This window comes from Typopeltis vanoorti, chromosome 10, assembly GCF_054136105.1.
Source record: "Typopeltis vanoorti isolate ZY-2024b chromosome 10, IOZ_Tvanoo_1.0, whole genome shotgun sequence".
NCBI classification, from domain to species: domain Eukaryota; kingdom Metazoa; phylum Arthropoda; class Arachnida; order Uropygi; family Thelyphonidae; genus Typopeltis; species Typopeltis vanoorti.
The window spans coordinates 108,434,208-108,458,703 of record NC_143558.1 but is presented as its reverse complement, the minus strand read 5'-3'; the positions used below and the strand labels follow the sequence as shown (position 1 = coordinate 108,458,703).

The 24,496-nt window shown below is 38.0% G+C and overlaps 1 protein-coding gene across 5 annotated transcripts in view; it reads right to left on the bottom strand.

Annotated features, from left to right (window-relative positions):
- The window catches only part of LOC150102665 (atlastin-2-like), a 437,615-nt gene extending 426,581 nt beyond the window's left edge, over window positions 1–11,034 (bottom strand). For 3 of the 5 annotated variants that reach the window (XM_090399745.1, XM_090399748.1, XM_090399746.1), the window contains exon 1: window positions 10,907–11,034. Coding sequence is in view for 1 of the 5 variants with exons in the window: in XM_090399747.1 (XP_090255873.1) it covers window positions 10,907–10,940 (34 nt within the window). In the remaining 4 variants the exon portion in view is untranslated. The remainder of the gene's footprint in view (window positions 1–10,906) is intronic. The other 2 variants (XM_090399747.1, XM_090399749.1) reach the window with 1 other exon arrangement.
- Window positions 11,035–24,496: the final 13,462 nt, after the last annotated feature.

The following is a 24,496-nucleotide window of genomic DNA, read 5'->3' as shown; positions in this document are numbered from 1 at the left end:
CTTTTGGTCAGTTCCCATGCAGCATTTATCACCCTACCCTTTAACATTTCATTCCATGCTACAGCTTCAACCTGTCTCCTAATCTTGTAATTCCATACATATATCCTTTCTTCACAGAAGTCATCATATGGCTAGACACAATCCAGGTGATCTTGCATTCTCATTATTTTATTCTCGTTTACAATCACTTTAGTCTCATCATTTCCTTCAGTTGATCTGCTTCACCTCTTATTTCCTCTGCTTTCTTGCTCACATCACTCATTCTTCCTTGGAGTAACTGTCTCTCTGGCTCATGCCAAACCCATTTGAATGTAACCTGTCAACTTTTGTACATTTCCATCTTTCCTTCCACACATTCAGAAAATCCACTCCCTTCTCCTTACATATGAGGGTGGTATGAAAAGTTCTCGTCCTCAACCATGGATGGCAACACTATCGGTAAGACTTTTTTTTTCCTAAGTTGGTACATCTGTCATAAGCATCCATGTGAAATTGCAAGTCATTCTAACAAGTAATTTGTTTTATACAGCTGTCTGAAGCAAAAGTGTTGTCTGTATTCCTTGAAATGGATAAAATTGAGTATTGTGTGATTATAAAATTCTTTGTAAAAGGTTTAACACCAAAAGAAATGCATTCAAAGTTCATAAAAGTTTATTGGCACTCTTCTCCTTCGTTTCCAACAATTAAGAAATGGGCTGCCGAGTTTAAACGTGGATGTACCAGCCTTGAAGATGATCCACGTGAAGGATGTCCAAAAAGTGTAACAACACCAGATATCATTGATCGAGTGCATGATATAGTATTGGATGACCGGTGAGTCAAAGTGCATGAAATTGCTGAGGCTATAGGCATCTTAAAATTGTGTGCAAGATGGTTGCCGCACTTGCTCACAGCAGATCAAAAACGCACTGGCATGAAAATCTCTGAACAGTGCTTGAAGCATTTTAACAAGAATAAAACTGATTTTGTGCATCGATTTATCTATGGATGAGACTTGGATTCACCATTACACACCAGAATCCAAACAACAGTGGACAGAAGTCAGTTGTTCAGCACCAAAGAAGACAAAGTCGGTTCGTTCAGCAGGAAAGCTCATGTGTTTTGGGATGCTAAAGGCATTTTGTTTATTAATTATCTTGAAAAGGCTAAAACAATAACCGGGGATTATTATTCCAATCTTTTAACTAGACTAGACGAAAAACTTCATGAGAAAAGACCTGGTTTGCAGAAGACAAAAATCATCTTTCATCAGGACAATGCAACTGCCCATAAAGGCATTTTGGCAATGGAAAAATTAAGGGATCTGCACTACAAATTGTTGGAACATCCACCCTATTGCTCAGATTTGGCTCCCTCTGACTTCTATCTCTTCCTCGCATTTTTCTTTGAATCAAGAGGTGATTGCAGCTCTAGAGGGGGTATTTCGCAGATCTTACTGAGAAGTACTACAGGGACAGGATAATGGTGCTGGAGTATTGCTGGAATAAATGTGTTAATCAAAAGGGAGATTATGTTGAAAAATAAAAATAATTCTGAAATTATAAATTTGTTTTTTCATTGTTAGGCTGAGAACTTTTCAGACCACCCTCGTAGCTCTGCCAACATACTATTCATGATCCCTGCTTTTCATCTCAACTAACCATTATCATACCTAGGCAACACAATGACCACCCTTCCAACCAAACTATTATCTTTCACTTTCTCAACAACCTTCTGATAACCATTCTTACATGCACTTTATGTTAAACCAAGTCATTTGTTCCAACAACTACCACCAGCTATCCGTGTCTGCTTCTCTTATCTAATGCATCAATTATCTTGCTAATTCTCCCTCCTGGCTTATGAAATCTCTCATTTACTATACCTCTAATAATGGAATCTTCATACATTGCTATTCTTGAGTAAGTTGTTGCCTCTTTTTCTCTGGATTTCTTCGTCCTAACTTTTTGTTCCACTCATTCACCACTCTTTCCAGGGATGATTTCTTGTTCTTCCACCTCTAGTCAACTGCTGAAATATTTCCCCTGAATTAATCCTACAAAACCTTTTTAGTAACTTAACTCTGTCATATCCCCTCATCTTCCCTATCAACTAACTTCCACAAACTCTCAATCTGTCAGCATAAGGGGCATTACGCACACCACTCACCAACTTGGTCACTGATCTCAGAATCTTCTCTATCACTTTCTTCTCCAAGGAATTCAGGCAACCAGACTTGAGCACAATAATCCAGATGTGAACATATCAATGCCTTATAAAGAGGAATAATAACTTCTTTATCTCTGCATGTTAGCTAGCATGTTCTTCAATAGCCAAGTAATCCTATGAGCTACCTTGAACAGCTTAGCAATATGCCTTCTAAACTTAAGTTCTATTTTTTGTTTATACTGTCTTATATAGTAATTAATTGTTTTTATTTTCAGGGATTGTAAGATTTTTTTCATTTGTTTTGTGGTACCATTTGGTATATCCAGCTATTTTTCTGAGGAACTTCATTTCTGCTGTTTGAATTTGTTTTTCATCTTTCCTTTTTATGGTCCATGTTTTGCTTACGTATAGTAGAGTTGGTTTTGACAAAACATTACATAGTCTGATTCTAGTGTCTTTTTGTACTAGGGATGGATTAAATATATTTATTATGACATTTACTTTGACAAAGTTTGATATTTTAGTGTCTATGTCTTTTTCTTCTTTGTATGATAGATCACATCCCAAGTATCTGAAAGTGTTTACTTGCTCTAGTATTTTATCATCTATCACTATTATGTCATTCTATTATAAAAAAAGTAAAGTCTATTATAAAAAGTAAAAATTCTTATCCAATCAACCCTGAATTCTGTCTTTAACCAACTTTTCCAATACTTTTAACACCACTCCCAAGATGGTAATTGGTCTGTAATTTTCTACCACAGTCTTAGAGCCACCTTCATGCAATTGAACTATTTTACCTTCTTCCACTCCCTAGGAACCTTAGCACAGTTCAGACTTAAGTTAAACAGCATAGTAAGAGAATGAAAATTCCTTTGTGCATTCTCGTAATACTCAAGCTGATATCCCATCCAAACCTACAGCAGTATTTGCATTTAGATTCTGCAATATGGTAAAAAAGTCTGATTCACTAATGTCAAATGGCATATCAGTTATCATTACATGAGACAACACAGAAATATCCTCAATTGTGTGGTGGTCACTCAGTAACTCTACTATTATACAGTGTGTGCCCATCAAGTAATGAGACAACCATTATTATATCAAAACAAATAACTATATTCGGAAATGTCAATTACACAGATTCAAGATAATCTCCCTCCAACTCCACACAACATTTACATCTGTCATACAGGTGTTCAAAGGCATGGTGGAAGTCCTGAATGGGAACCTCCTTCAGTGTCTAGTCACATAACATTGGATGTCCTGTCACTGAAGAGCTCCCTTTTCAAGGCACACTTCATCTTTGGGAAGAGAAAACGTTTGCAGGAGGTAAACCTGGCAAACAGGGGGAATGTTCGATCGCAAAGATCACCTTTGAAGACAGAAACTGCTTCACAGGCAGCACACAGTAGTGGGCTCATTGTTGTGCAACAGAGCCAATTGTTGTTGTGGAACAGTTCTTTCCTGACATGTGGATGTACAGATGTTGCATTACTCCTAAATAATACTGACCATTCACTGTGGTGCCCTCAGGAGTAAATTTGCAGTGGATAATTCCAGCAACATCAAAAAAAAAAAAAATTATCATCATCTTGATGTGTAATTTTTGCAACCTGACTTTCTTCTGCCAGGGAGATGTTCCACGGCATTCTATGCTCTGCCGTTCTGTTTCTACATCAAACTGAAAACACCAACTTTCATCACAAGTGACAATTCTTTGCAACACATCACGATCTTGATCAATTGCATGGATGAAATTTTGACAACATGAAAAAACCTGATGCTTTCTCTTTTCATGTGTTGAAGTGTGTGGCATAAAACTCGAACAATCCTTCCTCTTCTGCAAATCTCTTTCTAAGATTATTCTAGCCATTTCCTTACTGAGACCAAGCTGTGCATAGAGTAGCCTATTAGTTATTTGCCTGTAATAGGCAATTTCATTTGGCTTTTTCAATTTCCCTAGCTTTCACCACATTTTCTGCAACCTGACATGGGGTTGCAGAAAATTTTCATTTGTCCATGCAGATACCGGTTGCCCACAGTGGTTCATTCTCCAGGGACTCCCTCCCCAATGGTTTAGCTTTGGGGGGGGGGGGGGGGCACTTTGAACCATTTTGAACTTTTGCGGTTAATTCTAAAATACAGTCTTGAGAACTCAGTTCCAAATATTGTAATACTACTGCGAATTTTCCTCACAATTGCTGTAAGTGTTGCTAATTGTGAAACGAGTTTTTCTAAATAAAATTTGATTAAGAATTACCTACATTACTATGAAATAGACTTCGCCAATGCCATCGACGATTTTGCTAACCGAAAAGCAAGAAAAATAACATTTTAGAATGTTGAAATTAAAGTTTTACTTCAAAAATAAACATAGTGTTTTAATTTAGTTCCCTATACGTCGTTTTGACTTTTTGCAGTAATTTTGGTGTGTATTGAGAGGGGCACAAACTCAGGGACCGGGCGGCATATTGTTCCACCAGAAACAATAGAGAAGGTGACTTTTTGCAATAAAACGCTTCTCAATCATTCTACTCTCCAAACCCTGAATAATTGAATCACCATATATTATATTATACCACTCATAACTTTATTTTCTACCCACATGATTGTCCCTCAATCACTCCATTTCTTCTCAATTTTCCTCTTCTGCATCACTCACCAGTTTCATTACTTTTCCTCATCTCTCTTTTCCATACTCCCTCACTTTCATCACATCTTGAAATTCTTTTCATTTCCTCTCGATCTCTTGTTCTTTAATTCTCTTGACTACTAGTCACTTCCACTCTATTCATTGCTCTCTCATTCACTGAATTCTTTCTCACCACCTAATTCAGTTCTAGTTACATCCTAATGTAATCTCAAGGGTCCTAATTCTCTCTATTCATCGCACTCAAGTCCTCATTCCTTCCATCTACTGAGCATCTCCAATTCCCCTTGCAAGATTAAAGTTCAAGACAAGAAAAGTATGGCAAACTATTTTTAGATCTCCAATAAAGTTCGAGATGATGAACAGTTTAACTGGTGGACCACTTCTGCAACCAAGACAATGGAACAGACATGAAAACAGGTTTGTGATCAAGTGTTGATGATTCTTCCTTCTCTGTGCCAACATCAAACTCATTCCAGATGCCCTTTAGTGGCACTTATGACTGAGGCTTCTGCTAATAGAACTGATGATTACCAGAACCAGGCACAGTAGGGGAATATGTATTATCCTTCATCATAGAACTATGATCACCATGTGAAGAACAAGCAACAGTGATAACGTGCATCCTCACTAGACCCTGATACTATGAGAAAAGACTCAGTGTAGAAAAATCCAGCATTAGAAGCATTGCCTTATTTTTTAAGGCAATTACAATGTAGAAAGCTGATCCTGTGAAATGTTTACTTCAACATTGTACATGAAGATTACAGTTGTTTTCAGATCAGTGAATGTCATATGCATCAGAATCACAATGGGATGTTTACAAGGATTTTCAAGAAATAAGCTAAAAAAGAATGGACTCAATGCAGACAACAATATTTTATGGGCCTTTATACTAAAGCCCATAATCCTCAGGGGACTCACTTTAGTGAGTACGGGCGTGGCAAACCCGAGGTACCTGATGCTGGACCATGCGTTACTTCATGTAATATACATCTGTTATATTATCTGTAGACTGGTCCCTCCTCTTCCTCCGTTGCTTCTTTCTTTCTTCTCTTCTTCTTGCTCCTGCCCCCGAATGCTATTAGAGTATTCGAGGGGAATCTTTCCTATTTTGCTGTGTCATTTCATCTTGTGCTAACAGGACATTATCAGGCCATCAAAAAATGTTCATACCGCATCGTCTGTCATGCAGGTTACCAAAGGATGCGTTCGAGTTTTAGTCAGAGGAACCGGTTCGAAAAATATGTTACAGTCTCCCTTAGACACCATTCCTCTGCACTCTGCTAGAGGAAACTCCATCAATGGGCCCACTACCCATCTGGGGAGGTGTTTAGGGGCAGCAAAGAAATGGTTCTGCAAAAGGACAGAAATGGCAAACGAAAATGGCACCAGACTATGGCTTTAAGCAACTGGAACATCTTCTCTCTGACAGGGAAGGAGTTGGAACTGGTCGAGGAAGCCAAGCGCTACTGGCTAGACTTAGTCAGGCTTTTTTCGACCAAGAGGAGAGGCTCTGGAACTGTCGACCTGGATAAGGGGTGGAAGCTCTACTACTCTGGTGTGAACCCGACAATGTCTGCTCAGGCAGGTGTGAGGATACTCACAAGCCCCCAGCGGTCACACTGTGTTGCTGAGTGGATCCCATTGGGGGGACAGGTATGTGTGTTAAGGCTTCAGATGAAAAACCATGATTTGGCTGTGGTGCAAGCCTATGCATCTAATCTGGAGTCAAAATACTCTGCCTTCCTAGAGGAAGTGAATGCTGCTTTTGACAGGGTGGCAGACATGGAATCAGTCCTGCTAATGGGTGACTTCAATGCACATGTTGGAACAGATGACCAGACATGGAGGGGTGTGGTAGGGAGGAATGGCGCCCCTCACCTTAACGTGAATGGGTTGAAATTATTGGACTTCTGCTGTACTAACAGCTTGTCCATAATGAATGCCTTCTTCCAGCACCGAGAAGTCCATAAGTATACCTAGTACAGGGATACACTAGAACAAAGGTCTCTGATTGACTTCTTTATAGTCTCAGCAGACCTATTTTCCTCAGTGTTGGACGTTCATGTGAGAAGAGGGGCTGAACTGTCAACTGACCACCACCTTGTTGTGTGCAATCTACGGCTTCAGAAACCTAAGCAGCTATACCGAGTGAAATGAGAGACATTGGAAAATGAGGCTGTGAGGAAGAATTTTGCAGATGACATTTCCTCCAGGTTCAAAGAGATTCCAAAGCATACTGCAGATGTTGAGGAGGAGTGGAAGCTGTTCAGAATAACTGTCACTGCCTCTGCAGTCTCATGCTGTGGCAGAAAGCGGCTTGGCATGGCAACGAGCAGTGAGAAAAGGACACCTTGGTGGAACCAAGAAGTCCAAAAAACTGTCCGGGCAAAAAAGGGGTCCTACCTAACATGGCTTAGGGTCAGGTCACCTGAGATGCGTTTGCGGTATGCTGAGGCATGAAAAGCTGCTGCTGAGGCAGTAAAGACAGCAAAGCAAAAGGCTTGAGAATCCTTTGGAGAAAGATTAGACTCATCCTATGCAAATGCAAACAAAGTATTCTGGCAGACCATCAGCCACCTGCGAGGGAGGAAATCATGCACAGCAAGGGCAGTTAAGGCCTCTGATGGTGCACTTTTAACAACCGAGAAGAATATCCTCCACAGATGGAGGGAATACTTTGAGAGCTTTCTTAACCCAGGTGGTCCAGCAGTTGTGGACATCCAAGAGGTGCAGATTGGGGCAATGACTAGTCTCATAGCAGAAGAGGTCCATTTAGCAATAAAATCGCTAAAATCAGGCAAGGGTGCTGGCGATGATGAAATCCGGCAAGAAATGCTAAAAGCCTTAAATCGAGAGGGTGTTCTCTGGCTGACTCGAGTGTGTCAGGCTGCTTGGATATCTGGGTGAGCACCAAAGCAATGGCAGACAGGAATAATAAATACCAGTCTTTAAGAAGGGAGACCAGAAGGATTGCAGTAACTATCGTGGCATCTCTCTGCTCAGCCTGCCTGGGAAAGTGGTATGCTAAGTGCTTGGAAAGACAGTGCAGGAGCATAATTGAGTCAAAGTTCCAGGAAGAACAATGTGGCTTTCGTCCTGGTAGAAGCACAACTGACCAAATCTTCACTTCAAGGCAAGTCTTTGAGAAATCTTGGGAATATGCCAAGAATGTCTACAAGTTTTGTGGACTTGGAGAAGGCATATAACCGGGTTCCTCGGGATAAGCTTTGGCAAGTAGTACAGGAATATGGAGTGGATGGCCAACTATTAGCTGCCATCAAGTCCCTGTATGAATGCCCAGAGTTTTGTGTCAGGGTAAACAGCACAAAGTCTGAACCTTTCACAGTCTCCGTTGGCCTCTGCCAAGGGTGTGTTCTGTCACCCCTCCTTTTCATAATATTTATGGACTGGATTGATAGGCACAGCCGAGGCAGTGAGTGTGTCAAAATTGGAAGATGTAACATTGGACGTCTGCTTTTTGCAGATGACCTAGTTCTGCTTAGCTCTTCCACAGATGACCTCCAGCAGACCCTGGCTAGGTTTGTAGCTGTTTGTGCAGATGCTGGAATGAAGATCAGTGTGGCCAAAACTGAAACATTTGTGGTCTCAAGACAACCATCCCAGTGCACTCTACATGTAAGTGGAGTCCCAATGAGGCAGGTGGAGAAGTTTAAATACCTTGGGTCCATATTCACGAATGATGGAAAATGGGACGTAGAGCTAGATACTCGAATTGACTTAGCAAGCTCAATATTGCGGGAGCTTGGCCGTTCGGTAGTATTGAAGCGGGAGTTAAGCCAGAAGGGAAAGCTGGCTGTCTTCAATACAGTCTGTGTCCCCATCCTCACCTATGGTCATGAGAGTTGGGTAATGACAGAAAGAATGCGGACACGAATCCAAGCGGCTGAAATGAAGTTCCTTCGAGGGGTTGCGGGGCTAACAAGACTCGACAGATTCAGAAGCTCTGCAATTCAGGAAACCCTCAATACTCAACCGCTGCTTCTCCGTGTTGAGAGATCCGTGTTGAGAGGTCTGACGGGCACCTGGTCAGAATGCCACAAGAGAGGCTCTCTCAACAGGCCCTCTTTGCCAAGCCAGAGGGTGGGAGGCCACGTGGAAGGCCAAGGACTCGCTGGATAGATTATATCCAAAACCTTGGGTGGACACGTTTGGGAATCCCACCAGAACACTCGAGCTTGGTGGCAGAGGTTCGTGACCATTGGAAGTTCCTCTTGCAGCTGTTGTCCCCACAACCCAATTAGGAAAGGTGGGCCTTGGAGACATATGTATGTATACTAAAGCCCTCATACATAATGTTGCATCTGCTAGAGTTTCACTAGAAAATAAATGGGCAAATAATGCTAACATATTAGGCTGTTTTTCAATTTAAATTCAGTTAATTGTTTCCTCTAAAGCAATTTTCTCAAATACAAATACTCTCAAACTCTAATCACCACAATTAAATATTGACTAGATTGACTTATACCACAATGCTGGTATACTGAGGCCTAGCACAGCGACTTATTCAGAAAGTAAAAACCAAGTATGAAAATTCATCACTCACTGAAAATTACTCAGAACTCAGCATAATGCTTATAATATTCACATGTAACAAATATTAATAAATTAAGACTGATAAAACCATTACTATGATCACCAAAATATCAGACACACAAACATACAGCTACATTCTTCAAGATACCATCTATTTCTTCACTGAGAGAGAGAGAGAGATACTGTATTTACACTGAGATACCCATTCATTTTTATAAATGCAAATCACTCTTTACAATTTACTGAGTCCCCACCTATTTTGTCAGTGAGGACAAATAATTTGGCAAACTGTCATATTATTAGTAGCAGTATCCGAGCGCTCCAGGGAGGTCAAGGACTCATAGAATAAAAGAGGCCAATGATATCCTACACCAGATGTCATACCTTCTCTTCAACTCATTCACAATGGATGCACTTACCACTTCAACAAGCAAACTATTCCACTACTCAGTGAGAAAAAAATCTAGCAGTGATCTGTTTCTTAACCATACACAAATTTAACTTCCACAGATACCCTCTTGTGCTCTTCCATATAATGAAAATTGTTCACCAGTCAACTGCTGACATATTACCCCTCTTTTTTCTTGTTTCTCCGAGTCCACATACTCTCAATCTGTTCTTAATCTACATTCCATAATCCTGATATCTTTGTGACTCTACACCCTTTTTTGCAACTTCTTCATCCTCCCCAAATAAAGTGGTCAATGTTCACTTCAACACTGCAATTATACTATAAGATATTGTGAATATGAATCTTGTATTTATGCTAAATAGGAAATCAAAGTTCAAAGGTCACATTGCAAAAAAAAAAAAAAAAACACCAATATAATGTCACTGAATCTCATCCATGCTAGAGTGTATAATTTACACTCACTAAAGTATACAGTTTACACTCTGTCCCCCCACTAAATGTTTGTCCATCAATTCTAAAGATTCCTAATTCAAGGAGTGATATCAAGCAGTAATCATACTGATTATTGTAATGCAGAAGGGTCAACTCAATGTGATTGTATGGTCAATTGGTCTTCTATTTATTTTTTTTCCTTTTACGTTTTTTTTGTACATCAATCCTGAAGATGTCTAATTAATCATATGACATAACCAGTCCAACTGTATTTAGTAGTCATCTGTTCAGTGCCGGTGCAGAAAAGATCTTCACTGGGAAATTTCGAATCAGTTTAATATTAGTTGTACACAACTGCAATATGTACAACTTCAGGACTAATCGGTTAAGTCAACGGTATCAATTTACAAAAAATGTATCTTTTTTTCTAAATTCCAAAAAGCATCACACCATACAATCTTTCTCACGCTTTGTCATTATTATTCGTGACACCTCCAAGGAGTCCGAAGACTCATCGCGGGAGGACACCTATTGTACAACTTTCTATTCATCTGTATACTGTAAGTGTAGAATATACAAAGGATTAAAATAATATGCATATAAACTGGTATGATTTAAAGCGCTATATTATTAACGACCATTGCTACTTTTGTTTAATAATAAACAAAACAGATTTTGTTTATCATTATGTTTTATATTACCACATTTTCTTCCAATTTTGAAGGATATCAGCATAAACTGCTGTGGTACGTGAATTCGAAAGTCAATTAAAATAACTGTATTATATTAACACACTACAGAAATAAATCCACATAATATTAGAAACACACAACATCAATCTCTGGAATACATCTCAAAATATGATTCAATTCGCACAACCAATAAGGCCAATCTTTTGAACCCTCTAACGGTTATTAATGACAACATAACTTTAATGATTAAACCAAATCAGATTTTTTGAATACAGCTCTAGGGAGTTATAAAAGCTTTATTGTTCTTCTATTACGCGTTATTCCCGCTTCCCATGCAGGGTCCGCGTGTTACTTTAGATGCGACTTCTTGTTAGTACTACTCCCAACCGACCCGTCGCCTGGTCTGCCGCTGGGGGGGATATATTTTTGACTGTAGAGGCGTATGTTCATGGGGCCGGTTTGCCTGTTTGCGGGATGAAAAACGCCAGATAAACTGGCGGAAAAAACCCTACTGACCGCGCTCAAGACCGGCTAACTTGGCTATGCCTGAGGAAGATCCTCAAATTCCTCACGTCTACAACGGGAATCGAACGTGGGACACTCCTTCCCCAGGCATATGGTTGCGAGGCGCAAAGCCACTAGGCTAACCGCGCGGGTAGTTATAAAAGTTTTATTATGGTTGTTAAATGCATTACATGTTACAAAGATCACACTAGGTAACGAAAAAATTAAGCACGATTATGTGAAGTATGCGGTTGCGGATTTCCCGATCTGCAAAAATCCGCAAACGCCTTTTATTCCCCATAGGGAGTATCGAGGCCGTATTAGTACTATCTAACTTTTGGAGCTTGAGGGTTAGTCAAACGCCAGCATAGCCAATCAGAGAGAGCGGGCTCAATCACTAATTTTAATGGACATCGGGCGAAGATCGACAGATAAGTGTTGTCAACTTGCTGTACAACCCTAAAGCTATATATAATTGTCTGAACCAACGTGAGCTTTATGGTCAATTTTCTTGAGTATACAGGACGAAATATCCGAGCTTCAGGGAGAAAAAACCGCTTGCCTGTGCCAGAGATCGACTAAAACGGGAACAAGGTCGAAGAAAGGCTTAGTTGCCGGCTGCAGAAAACGTTTCTGCAGCAGGCAACTAAAATTAAATTTAGAATGGTGTTTCTTCTGGCGGCCTAGCGCTATGGATGCAAATGCCATTTCCACAGGCGAGTTCAGTAGGAGTTCATCTTTGCAGATAACAATGACCATAATCTGTCCATCCATTTCATCTGTCAAAGACAGGTCGAGACTTTGATTAGGGACTTTAGGCAATTTAATGGAGCCAGCGTGCCATTCTGTGCTGCATCGCTTTAAGGGTAGGTATTTTATGTCTAGAACTGCATGTTCATGAAACTAGTTTGCTATGGACAAAAAACCCGAGTTTTCAGGAGTAAAAACCTCCAACTCTGTATGAGATTGGCTAACTCATCATTTCATTGAAAAAGCCCGAAAAACGTTCCTCACGTCTTAGACGGGGGAAAAATTCCTTGTCTTTACCAACTGATCTATGGTGCCTCTGATGACCACCAGCACTAATTCTAACCACATGGGATTTGTTTAGAATATATGTATCTTTTGCTACTAAAAAGAGAACACTTTAGCAAATAAATATAATAAAATAAATACTGCTATAAAATATATTTGCCACTAGATAATGCTGTTAGGGGATACGTTAGCTTAGTGGAAGGGGAATGTGCCGTCCACGGTCCTATATCGCCCAAAGAAAGAGTGGTAAGTTCAGTTCTATTCCCCAACTAAAGCAACTGTTACAAAGCCTTATTTTCGATCGTTTCCCGAGTTAGTCGATCTCAGGCAAGGCACGGGCAAGCTGTTTTCTCTCCCGGAAACTGGAGTTTTTCGTCCGATAAATTCAAGAAAATCGACCGTAGAATCCACACGATTTTCGCACAGTAAAACATAATGTTAGGATTAGGAACCACGAGATAGCGGCACTTTTCAGCCGCCTCTCTTCATCAGTACCTTGTATAAAAAGCGATAGTCTTGGGCCAGCTATCTTTGACTGGCTACCAGTGGAGATAGAACTGCACACTCAGTCTCCAAAAGTTAGATAAGGCTAAAACAGTCTTGCCTACTTCTTATAAGGGAATAACAGTTGGTAGCTCATTATTTATTTATTATTATTATTATTATTATTATTATTATTATTATTATTATTATTATTATTATTATTATTATTATTATTATTATTATTATTATTATTATTATTATTGTGGTTATATCTGCTATCTGCATGCGAACTAGGACTCCTGGCAGAGGCCACACAAGGTTATTATTATTATAATTGTTATTATTATTATGGGCAACTCCAAGAAGTCCTTAGACTCATCGAGGGAGGCCCTAGACATCATATCAAGAACAATTATTCGGCATTAGCAGAGTATCTATCATACTTTGCTTTGAACTAATTTACAGACATGTCACCCACATGTCTGTGGGACATAACAAATTCTGGCAGCTTATTCCACTCATTCACCACTCTCCAAGTAAAAAACCTAGTTCTAACATCCTTGCTAACTACACTCTTTCTAAGTTTCCATGGATGACCTAGTTCTCACATCATCAGACCTGTTTTGAAAAATTTCCTCTGAACTAATCTTGTAAAAACTCTTCAGCAATTTGAATGTATCAATCATATCATCCAATTTCTGTAACCCACAGATCTTCACCCTGTTGTAGTAAGGTTCATTTCCATAGACAAGCTATCATCTTGGTTACTCGTCTCTGGATCCTCTCTACCTCCTCCCCATCAGAAACCCAGTGGCCCAGATCTAGGCACAGTAGTCAAGATGGGGGTCTTATCAAGGCTTGTTAATGAGGAACAATAACTTGGTTATCTCTGCTCGTCAAAGTATTCTTCAGTAACCAAGTAATCTGATGAGTTGATTTAGCCACTTTTGTTATGTGCCCCTAAACTTCAACTTCCTATCCACCAACACACCCAAATCTCTGGCTTCGTTAACCACCTGGAGTAGAGTTCCACCAAAGTGATATACTGCTGTTAATTTTTTCACCCCAAAATGTATAACCTTACACTTTGCTACATTAAACTGAATTCCATTCTCATTAGCCCAGACTGCCAATCTATCCATATCATCCTGCAAAATTTTGACATCATGTGCATTCACTATTGCTCTACTCAACTTTGCATCATCAGCAATTAAATGAACAGTTCCTCTCAGATCTTTTTCCATATCATTAATGAGCAAATTAAATAGTAGTAGTCCAAGAACAGAACCCTGCAGCACACCACTATTTGGCCTTCTTTTGGACTCTACTGCTGAACAAAATATTCTCTGGTATCTCCCCATCAACCACTCTTCTATCCATCTCACCAACCCTATATCCATCCCCATGTGCTGCAGTTTACTGATTAGAATTCCATGTAGTATCCTGTCAAAGGTCTTAGCAAAGTCCAGCAGTATCACTGTAAATCCATTACCCTTATTCAGTTCAGCCGTCACTGTATTATAAAACGTGACCAAGTTACACAGGCATGATCTACCTTTCACAAAACCATGCTCCCCACCATACAGTATCCCATTTTCATCTATCCATTCCTGTATTTTGCTCTTGACTAATATCTCCAAAACCTTGACAACGATTCCTGATATGCCGATCGGTCGGTAATTTGCAACAGCAGTCTTGAAACCTCCTTTATGCAATTGAATTATTTCCCCTCTTTCCACCTCTCTCAGGACTAACCCAGAGCTGAGACTTTAATTAAATAATATGGTCAAGGGAACTGGACAAAGCGTTCCTTTGCCGCTTCACGTAAGACTCGAGCTGGTATACCATCCACCCCTACACCTACAGATGTATTTACACTAAGGTTCATTATACTATTCACCTCCATTTCGTTCAATTCTTGTATCAGCCATTCGTTCTCTCATTCCTGCAATATTACAGCATGGATGATATACTCATGCAAAGTGTCTGCTTAGTAATTCTACTATTTCATCTGATTCATTTACTTCCTTGCCATCGGCATTCATTAGAATTATTTGTCAGGGTGCCCTGCAGATCAAAAACGTCCTCAAATGAAAACAGGGCTTGGAGCGTTTTAACAAGAATAAAACTGATTTTGTGTGTCGACTTACTATTATGGATGAGACTTGGATTCACCATTACACACCAGAATCCAAACAGCAGTCAAAACAATGGACAGAAGCCGGTTGTTCAGCCTCAAAAAAGATAAAGTCGGTTCCACCAGCAGGAAAGGTCATGGCATCGGCGTTTTGGGATTCTAAAGGCAGTGTGTTTATTAATTATCTTGAAAAGAGTAAAACAATAACCGGGGAATATTATTCCGATCTTTTAATCAGGCTAGACGAAAAAATTGAGAAAATACCCGGTTTGCAGAAGAAAAAAATCATCTTTCATCAGGACAATGCACCTGCCCACAAAGGTATTTTGGCAATGGGAAAATTAAGGGATCTGCACTATGAATTGTCGGAGCATCCACCCTATTCCCCAGATTTGGCTCCCTCTGACTTTTATCTCTTTCCAAAACTAAAATCTTCCTCACTTGTCAGCTGTTTTCTTCGAATCAAGAGATGATTGCAGCTGTAGAGGGGTATTTTGCAGATCTTACTGAGATAATGGTGCTGGAGAATCGCTGGAATAAATGTATTAGTCTTAAGGGAGATTATGTTGAAAAATAAAAATCATTTTGAAATTATTCCACGCTCATGGGGGGGGGGGGGTGGGGGGGGGGGGGGGTGGGGGGGGGGGGGGGTGGGGGGGGGGGGGGGTGGGGGGGGGGGGGGGTGGGGGGGGGGGGGGGTGGGGGGGGGGGGGGGTGGGGGGGGGGGGGGGTGGGGGGGGGGGGGGGTGGGGGGGGGGGGGGGTGGGGGGGGGGGGGGGTGGGGGGGGGGGGGGGTGGGGGGGGGGGGGGGTGGGGGGGGGGGGGGGTGGGGGGGGGGGGGGGTGGGGGGGGGGGGGGGTGGGGGGGGGGGGGGGTGGGGGGGGGGGGGGGTGGGGGGGGGGGGGGGTGGGGGGGGGGGGGGGTGGGGGGGGGGGGGGGTGGGGGGGGGGGGGGGTGGGGGGGGGGGGGGGTGGGGGGGGGGGGGGGTGGGGGGGGGGGGGGGTGGGGGGGGGGGGGGGTGGGGGGGGGGGGGGGTGGGGGGGGGGGGGGGTGGGGGGGGGGGGGGGTGGGGGGGGGGGGGGGTGGGGGGGGGGGGGGGTGGGGGATAAAAACATAATTAGCTTTGCTGTATGGAACAGCTTAGCTGATATAATATTCTATCTTATTTAATATTTTTTATATATGCAATTTTACTTTGATCTAATTGATCGAAATTGCTAATATTTTAATTTAAAATTACAGCCAGTTAATGTTTGTCTGTATGCATCTATTATTTTATGCTCATATAAATTTAAAGTGAAGTACCTATTCTGTTACTTCACTTCTAGAGAATAGGTACTTCACTTTAAACTGATATGAAAAGTGAAGTACCTATTCTGTTTTCAGAATTTGAAAAATAGCATTTGACTATTTTTGAAAGATAAACATTAAATGCGTATCTGACACGTCGTGTAAGATAATAAGATTAGAAGTTTTTATTAAATTTTTATGTGACTGCATCAACTCATGCCTGTGTGTATACAAAGGACTACTATCTGTGAGAAGTTGTTCCTAAACTTATGCAATGTAGGATGGGTATCTATTGCTTAGCAGTATGGTGTAAATAAAACGTTGTTAACCTGTATTTATGACTGTTTTAACGAAATGGTGCCTGATATTTAGCCATTTGTTAAAACGTTTGTAATGTGTACAGCTATAAATTGTAACTAAAACAGCTAAAAAGATCAAAAGGTAATTGAATATAATCTACATGTGAACGCTTCTGCTGTTATGAATTAATAATGCTTGTAACGTAATTCTAGTGGTATTAATGTATCAGCTACTACTACTATTAAATAACTTATTCTTAAAGGATACAAAATCTAACAAAAGTAACACGAATCACTATCAAAATTATATAATTTCTATGAGGTAAACAGAGAAAACACAAGAAAGTAAGAGATACCTGATTAGAAATATTTTAATACGTTTCCTCGATATAATTTAATGAGTTAGCATATTACTATTATACAGATATTGCATATTCATGTTATAGTTTAGAAAGTGCTAGAAAACTTGCTATATATATATTTAATTTTAAACTTACGTTTTCGTAAATTTAAATTTAAAGTTACATTTTTTAACTTTCACACATATCCATTTTGAAAATATTAAATCTCATCTAGGATTTTAATCTCATATAAATAAAACTATTTTGACTTAACTTGTTCCAATCAGATAAACACACATTACCAAACCTTATCCTAATTAGATTCATATTTTACCATACTGAAATACTGAGAACCAACAGATAATAATTCTCTTATGATACTTGTTATGCAAATACAAGTCGTGATGACTAATTTGGTATGATGAATATGGTCGGTTTCTTTGAAAATTAGTACTGTGATTTCCTACTGATTTGCTACTATAATCTTTCCCTTAATCTGTGTTTAACAATATTTTAGGTCTTAGTAGAGTATACTGATTCCACCGTCAAGTGTTCACGACGGACCGCTATAGCGGCTGGATGTTAAGTGTGCTGTACATAACGATGCTGATCTTTGCTCTTACTTCTCATGTAAATAAAATTATTTTGTATAATAAATTATGTACTCTGCTAATTGCATTTCTCTTTTTTGTTGTCCTAAGGCTCACAATAGTAGTTATTATTATACATTAAAGTAGACAGATAAAAGAAAAAAAAAACAGTTTTGACCTAAAAAATATGCAGAGTAATTTACCTTATATAGTGTTTATAAACTTCAAAAATGCGAAGCAGATTATTTAAAGCTTTATTTCATTTTATTTTGATACAGCAAAGTTATGTAGAACCATAACTTTATTTAGATTTTAAGGGTAAACAAAAAGATTTATTATCAGATGACAGGCGAATGGCTGGACTTTATGTCAGTCAAATCAACATTAAGACGCCGATCTCAAAAACAATTATGAAAACGCGAAGAAGTAGAAAGGAGGAATCTTTCTAATAATCCGTAGTACATTTTCTCTTCGTTAACATTGGAATGAGAGTAAGTTCTCCAAGAGAAAATGTACTATGGAATATCAATCAATATCGTTATACTAGTTTAGGTTCAAATTCAAACGAAGTAAAAAAAAAACAAAAAAACTGGCTTATTTGGTCGAGTGAGTTTTTAGCGTATACCCGCTCTCCAATCAATAAGCTGTGGATTCGAATCCCACCATTAGAATGGATGTTTCAAGAATGCCTTTAAGTGGCAAATGAATTTGATCGTCAAGTGTGAGCCACAATTCTCCTCCAGAAGTGGTTTGAAAAAGTTCAATGTTTGATCTTTAGAGTCCCTGCTCTAGAGACAAATGTATTATTACTAATATTAATGTACCATAATACACTGTATTCCACGTATTCTAAATTTCTGTTATAAAATATATATAGCAGAATTTTAAATAAAAAACGAATAAAATATTCTGAGGGCTTTATTTTAGAAGTACAAAATGGATTTAGAAAAGGATGATCATGTATAGACCCGGCCTTTTGCCTAAATTAATAATAGAGAAAAGAAGAGGATACTATTTGGAAACACATATTACATTTATTGACTTTGGAAAATAATTCAACAAAGTTAAAAGAATATTTAACATATTAAAAGAAAGACAAATACCAAATAATATCCTAAAAGCTATCATGAGTATATATGAAAATAATCAAATACAAATAAGATTAAATCATGAGCTATCATATACGAGAGAGATAAACCAGAGTCCGACAGGGATGTCCCCTCTCAGCAACTCTTTTTAATATTTACATAAATGAAATAATAATAAAATGGAATAAACATTTCCATCAAGGTATTAAACTTTCTCCTACTGTGAACTTAAACACTCTCCTTTTTGCTGATGACCAAATAATAATTACAAATTCTGAAGATAACTTACAGAAAGCTATTTTAGATCTAAATGAGATATCCAAACATTATCATATGATAACATCAACAGAAAAATAAAAAACTATGGCCTTTAAAGGACAAGATCCAGTAAGAACTAAAATAGTGGTGCAGATAACAAGATTTTGGAAGCGAATTCATTTAACTACCTAGGTTGTATGATTACATATGAAAATAAAAACATATAAATCTAAAAGTTTAAAAATATTTAAAAATAAAAATAACTCTATATTTAAACCAAATCTAGTTCAAAAACAAACCAGCTAAAAGTATGCAATACATTAGTCCTACCAGTCCTAATGTATGGAAGTGAAATCTGGACAATGGACAATAAAACAAAAAGACAAACAAAGATTGATAGCAGCTGAAATGAAGTTTATGAGAAAAACTGCAAAGTATACTCTATTTGATCACAAAAGAAACGAAGAAATTATGAAAGAATTATTATTATTTGACACCTCCAGGGAGTCCAGAGACTCATCGAGGGAGGGCACCTGCTCTACAGCTTTGTCTCAACCACTCAATCCACCAACTGACCGCATCTACACCAACTCCATCTACCTCCAACCACCGCCACTAGTATTTCCACAGACAAAACAAACATCTATGCCCACGGCGGGATTCAGACCGCAGCCTTTTGGCTGGTTAGCGTATTAAACGAGGAATCAGTAATAGAAAAAATTAAAAAATGTAAACATAAATGGATGGAACATGTTCAAAGAATAAAAACAGAAAGATTACCAAAACAAGCCTTAAAATACAAGCCATTAGGAAAACCAGGATTGTCCTATAAAGTGATTCAACGACTTCTAAGGCTGTAACAGGCCTAAATTCTTGAAAAGCATGATGATGATGTACTATCGACTAACAGCAAAGAAAAATCTTCACAGATAATCTAGAGCGTCAAAGTATAGACTGCCTCTATTTTGAAAGTAATGAAAACTGAATACGCTATTTATCAGCCATTGTTCTTTTACATTGATTAATAAAACTCCTGGAAATGTGGTTACACAAGATTATTTTCCCCTTCCCTCCTTGAAGGAAATTTATTCGAAAGAATCATGACAACCACATTCTTTACGAAAGATCGCTGGATGGGACAACATCACGGAAAAAACACATTTGTAACCAATTATCTGAAGGTTTTGCATTGCCTATCTGATTGTAACAGGTCAAATGAAAGATTAAAGAAATGGTAATTTTCTGATATATGTCAAAGTTCCAAGGTTTATGAGTAAATAAGTATCCAAAATTACGTATGCATTAAGAAGAGGAGAATACGTTCTTTTGTACAACCAAGATAGCACAAAATGTTTTTTTTTTCATCCTTCTTTTGCTAAAATTTATGAGAGTATATTGTTTGCATTATATACAAGAAAATTGTATATAATGACCTTTAATTGTATATATAACCTTTAAGTTTTCACAATACACCGGAACAAAATATGGTGAAATAATATTATATTTCCAGAGAGAGAGAGAGAGATTCACTTATTACTTCATGATCATAACCAGTGATGTAACAAATTCCTTCTTGACAGATGCCAAGATGTAATTCGTTTTGTTATGTCAGCTACATCCCGCAAAACCTGATGATTGCGTAGGGGATTATGGCGCAGGTAAAATTAAATTTGCCATGTGTCAATAAAGTACGGTAGGAGCGATAATATATGTAATGGATCTGATTAATAAAAAGCACTTTAAAATAAAAATAAACACGTCAAAATTAAATCAAGATGAAGATTATGAATAAAATAGCCAGTGAATAAATTTACATATCCAGATAACCTAAACTATAAGTGAACTTCAGTCGACACGCGTGTCGTCTCGTTTGGTGATACTTCTGAAATCAATAAAACATGACAAAGCAAATAATCTTGAACACAACAGGTTTTGAAATTGCAACGTATCTGATCGAGACAAATACACAGATTTCAGCATCAAATGCATAGTTATTCAACAGTATACGGAATGATTAATATACTTTAAGAGCATCCGCTTCATCGGATGAAAACATCAATAAAAGAGAAGTTAAAATTCTAAAAGAATCTCGTTTCCTCGATTGTCACGGTGTGCGGACAGATAATAAATATACAAATATGAATAATAAATATACTACATAATAAAAATAAGAAATAAATGAATAATAAATAGCAAAAACCGAATGTCGTGAAGGTGGAGTTTTTCTGATATGTTTTATTATTCAATGCATTCACCATAACAGCATATCGAATCAAAGTGTTCTTGTTTTGGAATATAAGGAATTACAAAAATAAAAGGAAAACACTCCAAGTGAAAAATATGATACTACACGTTTCTGTTTCTTCTTCTCTCAAACAAAACTTGGGAAGGATTATCATCCTCTTTTGTGGATTAGAATGCAAATTTTGTGAATGTGGAAGTATGATGAGCAATCTTGGTAGTACAGTACGCAATGCACAGTTCTCCTGAAATATATTTCCTAGGAAATCTTTCACCTGTATTTCGATTTTATCGCACAAACAAACAGGACTATCTTCATAAGAAATTTAAATACACCATACTTATAACGCACTGCTTCCCGATGATCTATGCTTCACTTCTATGTTCAGGTATAAGTATAATATGAAATTATTCTTATAAACTTCGTATAGCGATCAGGTTTGTTGTTCATGGACTTTGGTATATGAGACGCGTATTAATTTGCAATTTTAAAGGGCTTAGACTGCTATGTAGATGATTTAATTGATTAATTTGTTCTAATCAAAATTATAAGTGCAAATTTCACCGCTGGCAGTTTTATGGTAAGTAAATATGCTAATCTTGGACGATTAAAATCTTATGTTCCGCACTACTATAAAATCTCAATTCATTTTTATTCTAATTTAACACAACTCTTATGCTTTTGTTAAATCAGATCCCTTCTTTGCTTTCGAGTCAAAACCCCTTCCAGAACTCAAAATTCATAGTTTTATTAAAGATGTCTAGTATTGATTTTAGGAGATGACAATTTTGTTCAAAGGTTTTATGAAAAAAATACAGAGTAAAAGAGGAAGAAAAAGAAACAGGTGTGCGGTGTGAAGTAAAGCGAATCAGTAAAAAAAGAGCGAGGTCACTGATTAATGGTCCATTCTGATCAAGATTATTTAGTATTTTTAAAATTTTATAGTCACTCCCTCATTTGTAGAAACTGTATTTTATATGGATTTATGCAAATAGATGTAAGTGTTTAATATTATGTGAGTCAACTAAGGCTAAGAGCCATGTGTATCATGTCTAAGAAGCGTATCGTTTTGTGTGGTGGGGGGGGGGGGATCGGGTTTCCGCAGAGCAGGTGATTACCGACGAAATCACTGAAGCTATATAAGAAGTATATTATGTCTGTTATTCAATGTGGCCGGTTTTTGACTGTGTGGGAGGATGTAAGTCTTGCCATTTCTGTATGAGATGGAGATCGAGGAAACGCATAAATAAAAATGATTTATTTTTATTTCCAAAAACTTGAGTCAGACCTTTTTTATTAGCTATTTCTGAGATTTATCTCTCAACAGAAGTTTGAAAAACAACTTGGGTATAATATAGAGTTACTGTCAAAAATCATTAGCAGACGAGCGTCATCAGACTTGATTAAAAGCCTACCGAAAGAAATAAAAAGAATATTAAGATGTTATCTAAAGTAAAATAGGATTTTCATTCGAGCGAAGAAAATCGATGTTATATAAGAAGAAAAACGAATATTGAGATATTAGTTGAAAAGTTTAAGGATAAATCATTTACTATCACATGCAATTCTCTTCCCGAGTGAACGTTGATAAGTTAGTTGCAAACTGCAGAAGACAGGTCATAAAAAAGGGCCTGTTTATATGGCAGATCAAAATATTACGAAGTGACTGCAAGAAACGGCTTAAGTTTTTCAGAACAATTTCATAAAATTTTATAATAGGTGAGTGATAAGCAAGAAGCCTCGACGGAAGATCCGATTCTTCTCCAAGATGGAAACACCAGTCGTTCATTTCCATTTCTGAACCTACACTAGCGATAGAGTTTCTTCATTAACTTAGAAACATTTATGGTATAAAACAGGGAAACAGTCATCAGAAGTGAGCTAATGCTCTCCTAATTGACAAAACTACGGTTAAATACTACTTAATTTTTCATCCAAGAATGACCTCAAGAAAATTTACTGCGATCCCCGCTAACAACCTCGAAAGAATTTTATTAATGTACAGGCAGATTTGTTCCATAATACTTTAGTATGGCTTAACTGCCTCATTACCAAGGACTATAAAAAAGACAACGTAATCCAATAAGTTTAAAATGATTTCAAACCTACAATTACAAAAAAAAATACCAGTAAACATTTATCATAAGCGAAATTTGTTCCAAATTATTGAGAAAATTTCTTTTGCCTTGGTTACTTCTGCCTTTTATCTCCTTCTCTCCTTTATCTCCTAAGATATTTTCAATCTTCTGGGTCTGATGGCACTATAGAACAAAACGTCACAGAGTAAACTTCAGGTAAGCTTTAATAAGGAAGTTTAATGGATTTTTTTCATTCGCAAAAGTGGTAAACTCTATAACATGCTTTATATATTGTTATAAGGCATGGTAAAATGTGTACTTTAAATAGAAAGTACATATCACCTCTCATGAAGAATTCGTGTCCGTTGCCTCTATAGCTGACGTGAAAAGTACAAAAAATGACAGTATCTCTCCGCTTCTCTTGAACAGCTATCTCGGAGACTTATCTCCCGCAGAGCTTTGGAAAGCAATTGGGAGACTGATATAGCCAGGTTTTATAGGACTGCTGTTAAGGAAACACTGCAATTTCAGTTTCCCTTATACTCATCTGGAAACTCATATTAAATTAAAAATTAAAGCAAGTTGTTTACCTTGTTTGATAAAAAAAGTTTTATTCGTTTTATTAAAATGCTGTTGTAAGCATGCAAATTTTATGTCGAATATCAGTAATTCATTTGATTAATGTCTTGCAGTACCCTTCAGTAATGTAGCATGCTTTCCATTTTCAAAGTTTCTAAATTGTTCAGTTTTTTTTGTATACTTGTCTGTTTATCTTTTTTGTAATTCATTTGCCTTGTTTTTATTGACAACTGCTTCAACAGAAACTCTCAAGCCAAGCGAATCAGAGCTCCCCATTTCTTTCTATTATTTCACATTTTTTTCTTTGTGAAACTTTTCCAGTTCAGGTTTATTTTTTCTAAATCTTCTCTTAGCTGGTCTTTCCACCGTTTTCCATGTCCCTCTCTCAGTCTTTTTCCCTTAAGTTTCATTTCATACATTCCTCTTGGTATTATTCTTTAATTCATTCTTATTATTATACTGCTTCAAGCAAGAGTTCGCAAGCATTTCTTCTTCCAACTTTCTAGTTCCAAAACGTTCATAATATGTACTTTTCGTATTCTGTCTTTCCTTGTTTTTGTCAATCAACATTGTCCACAAAATCGCTTGTATTCTATATGTTTCTTTTTGTTAATTTCTATGTCCCTTCTACATAAGACAAAATAGGCAAAAAGTAACTTCTGTTAATCAGAAACT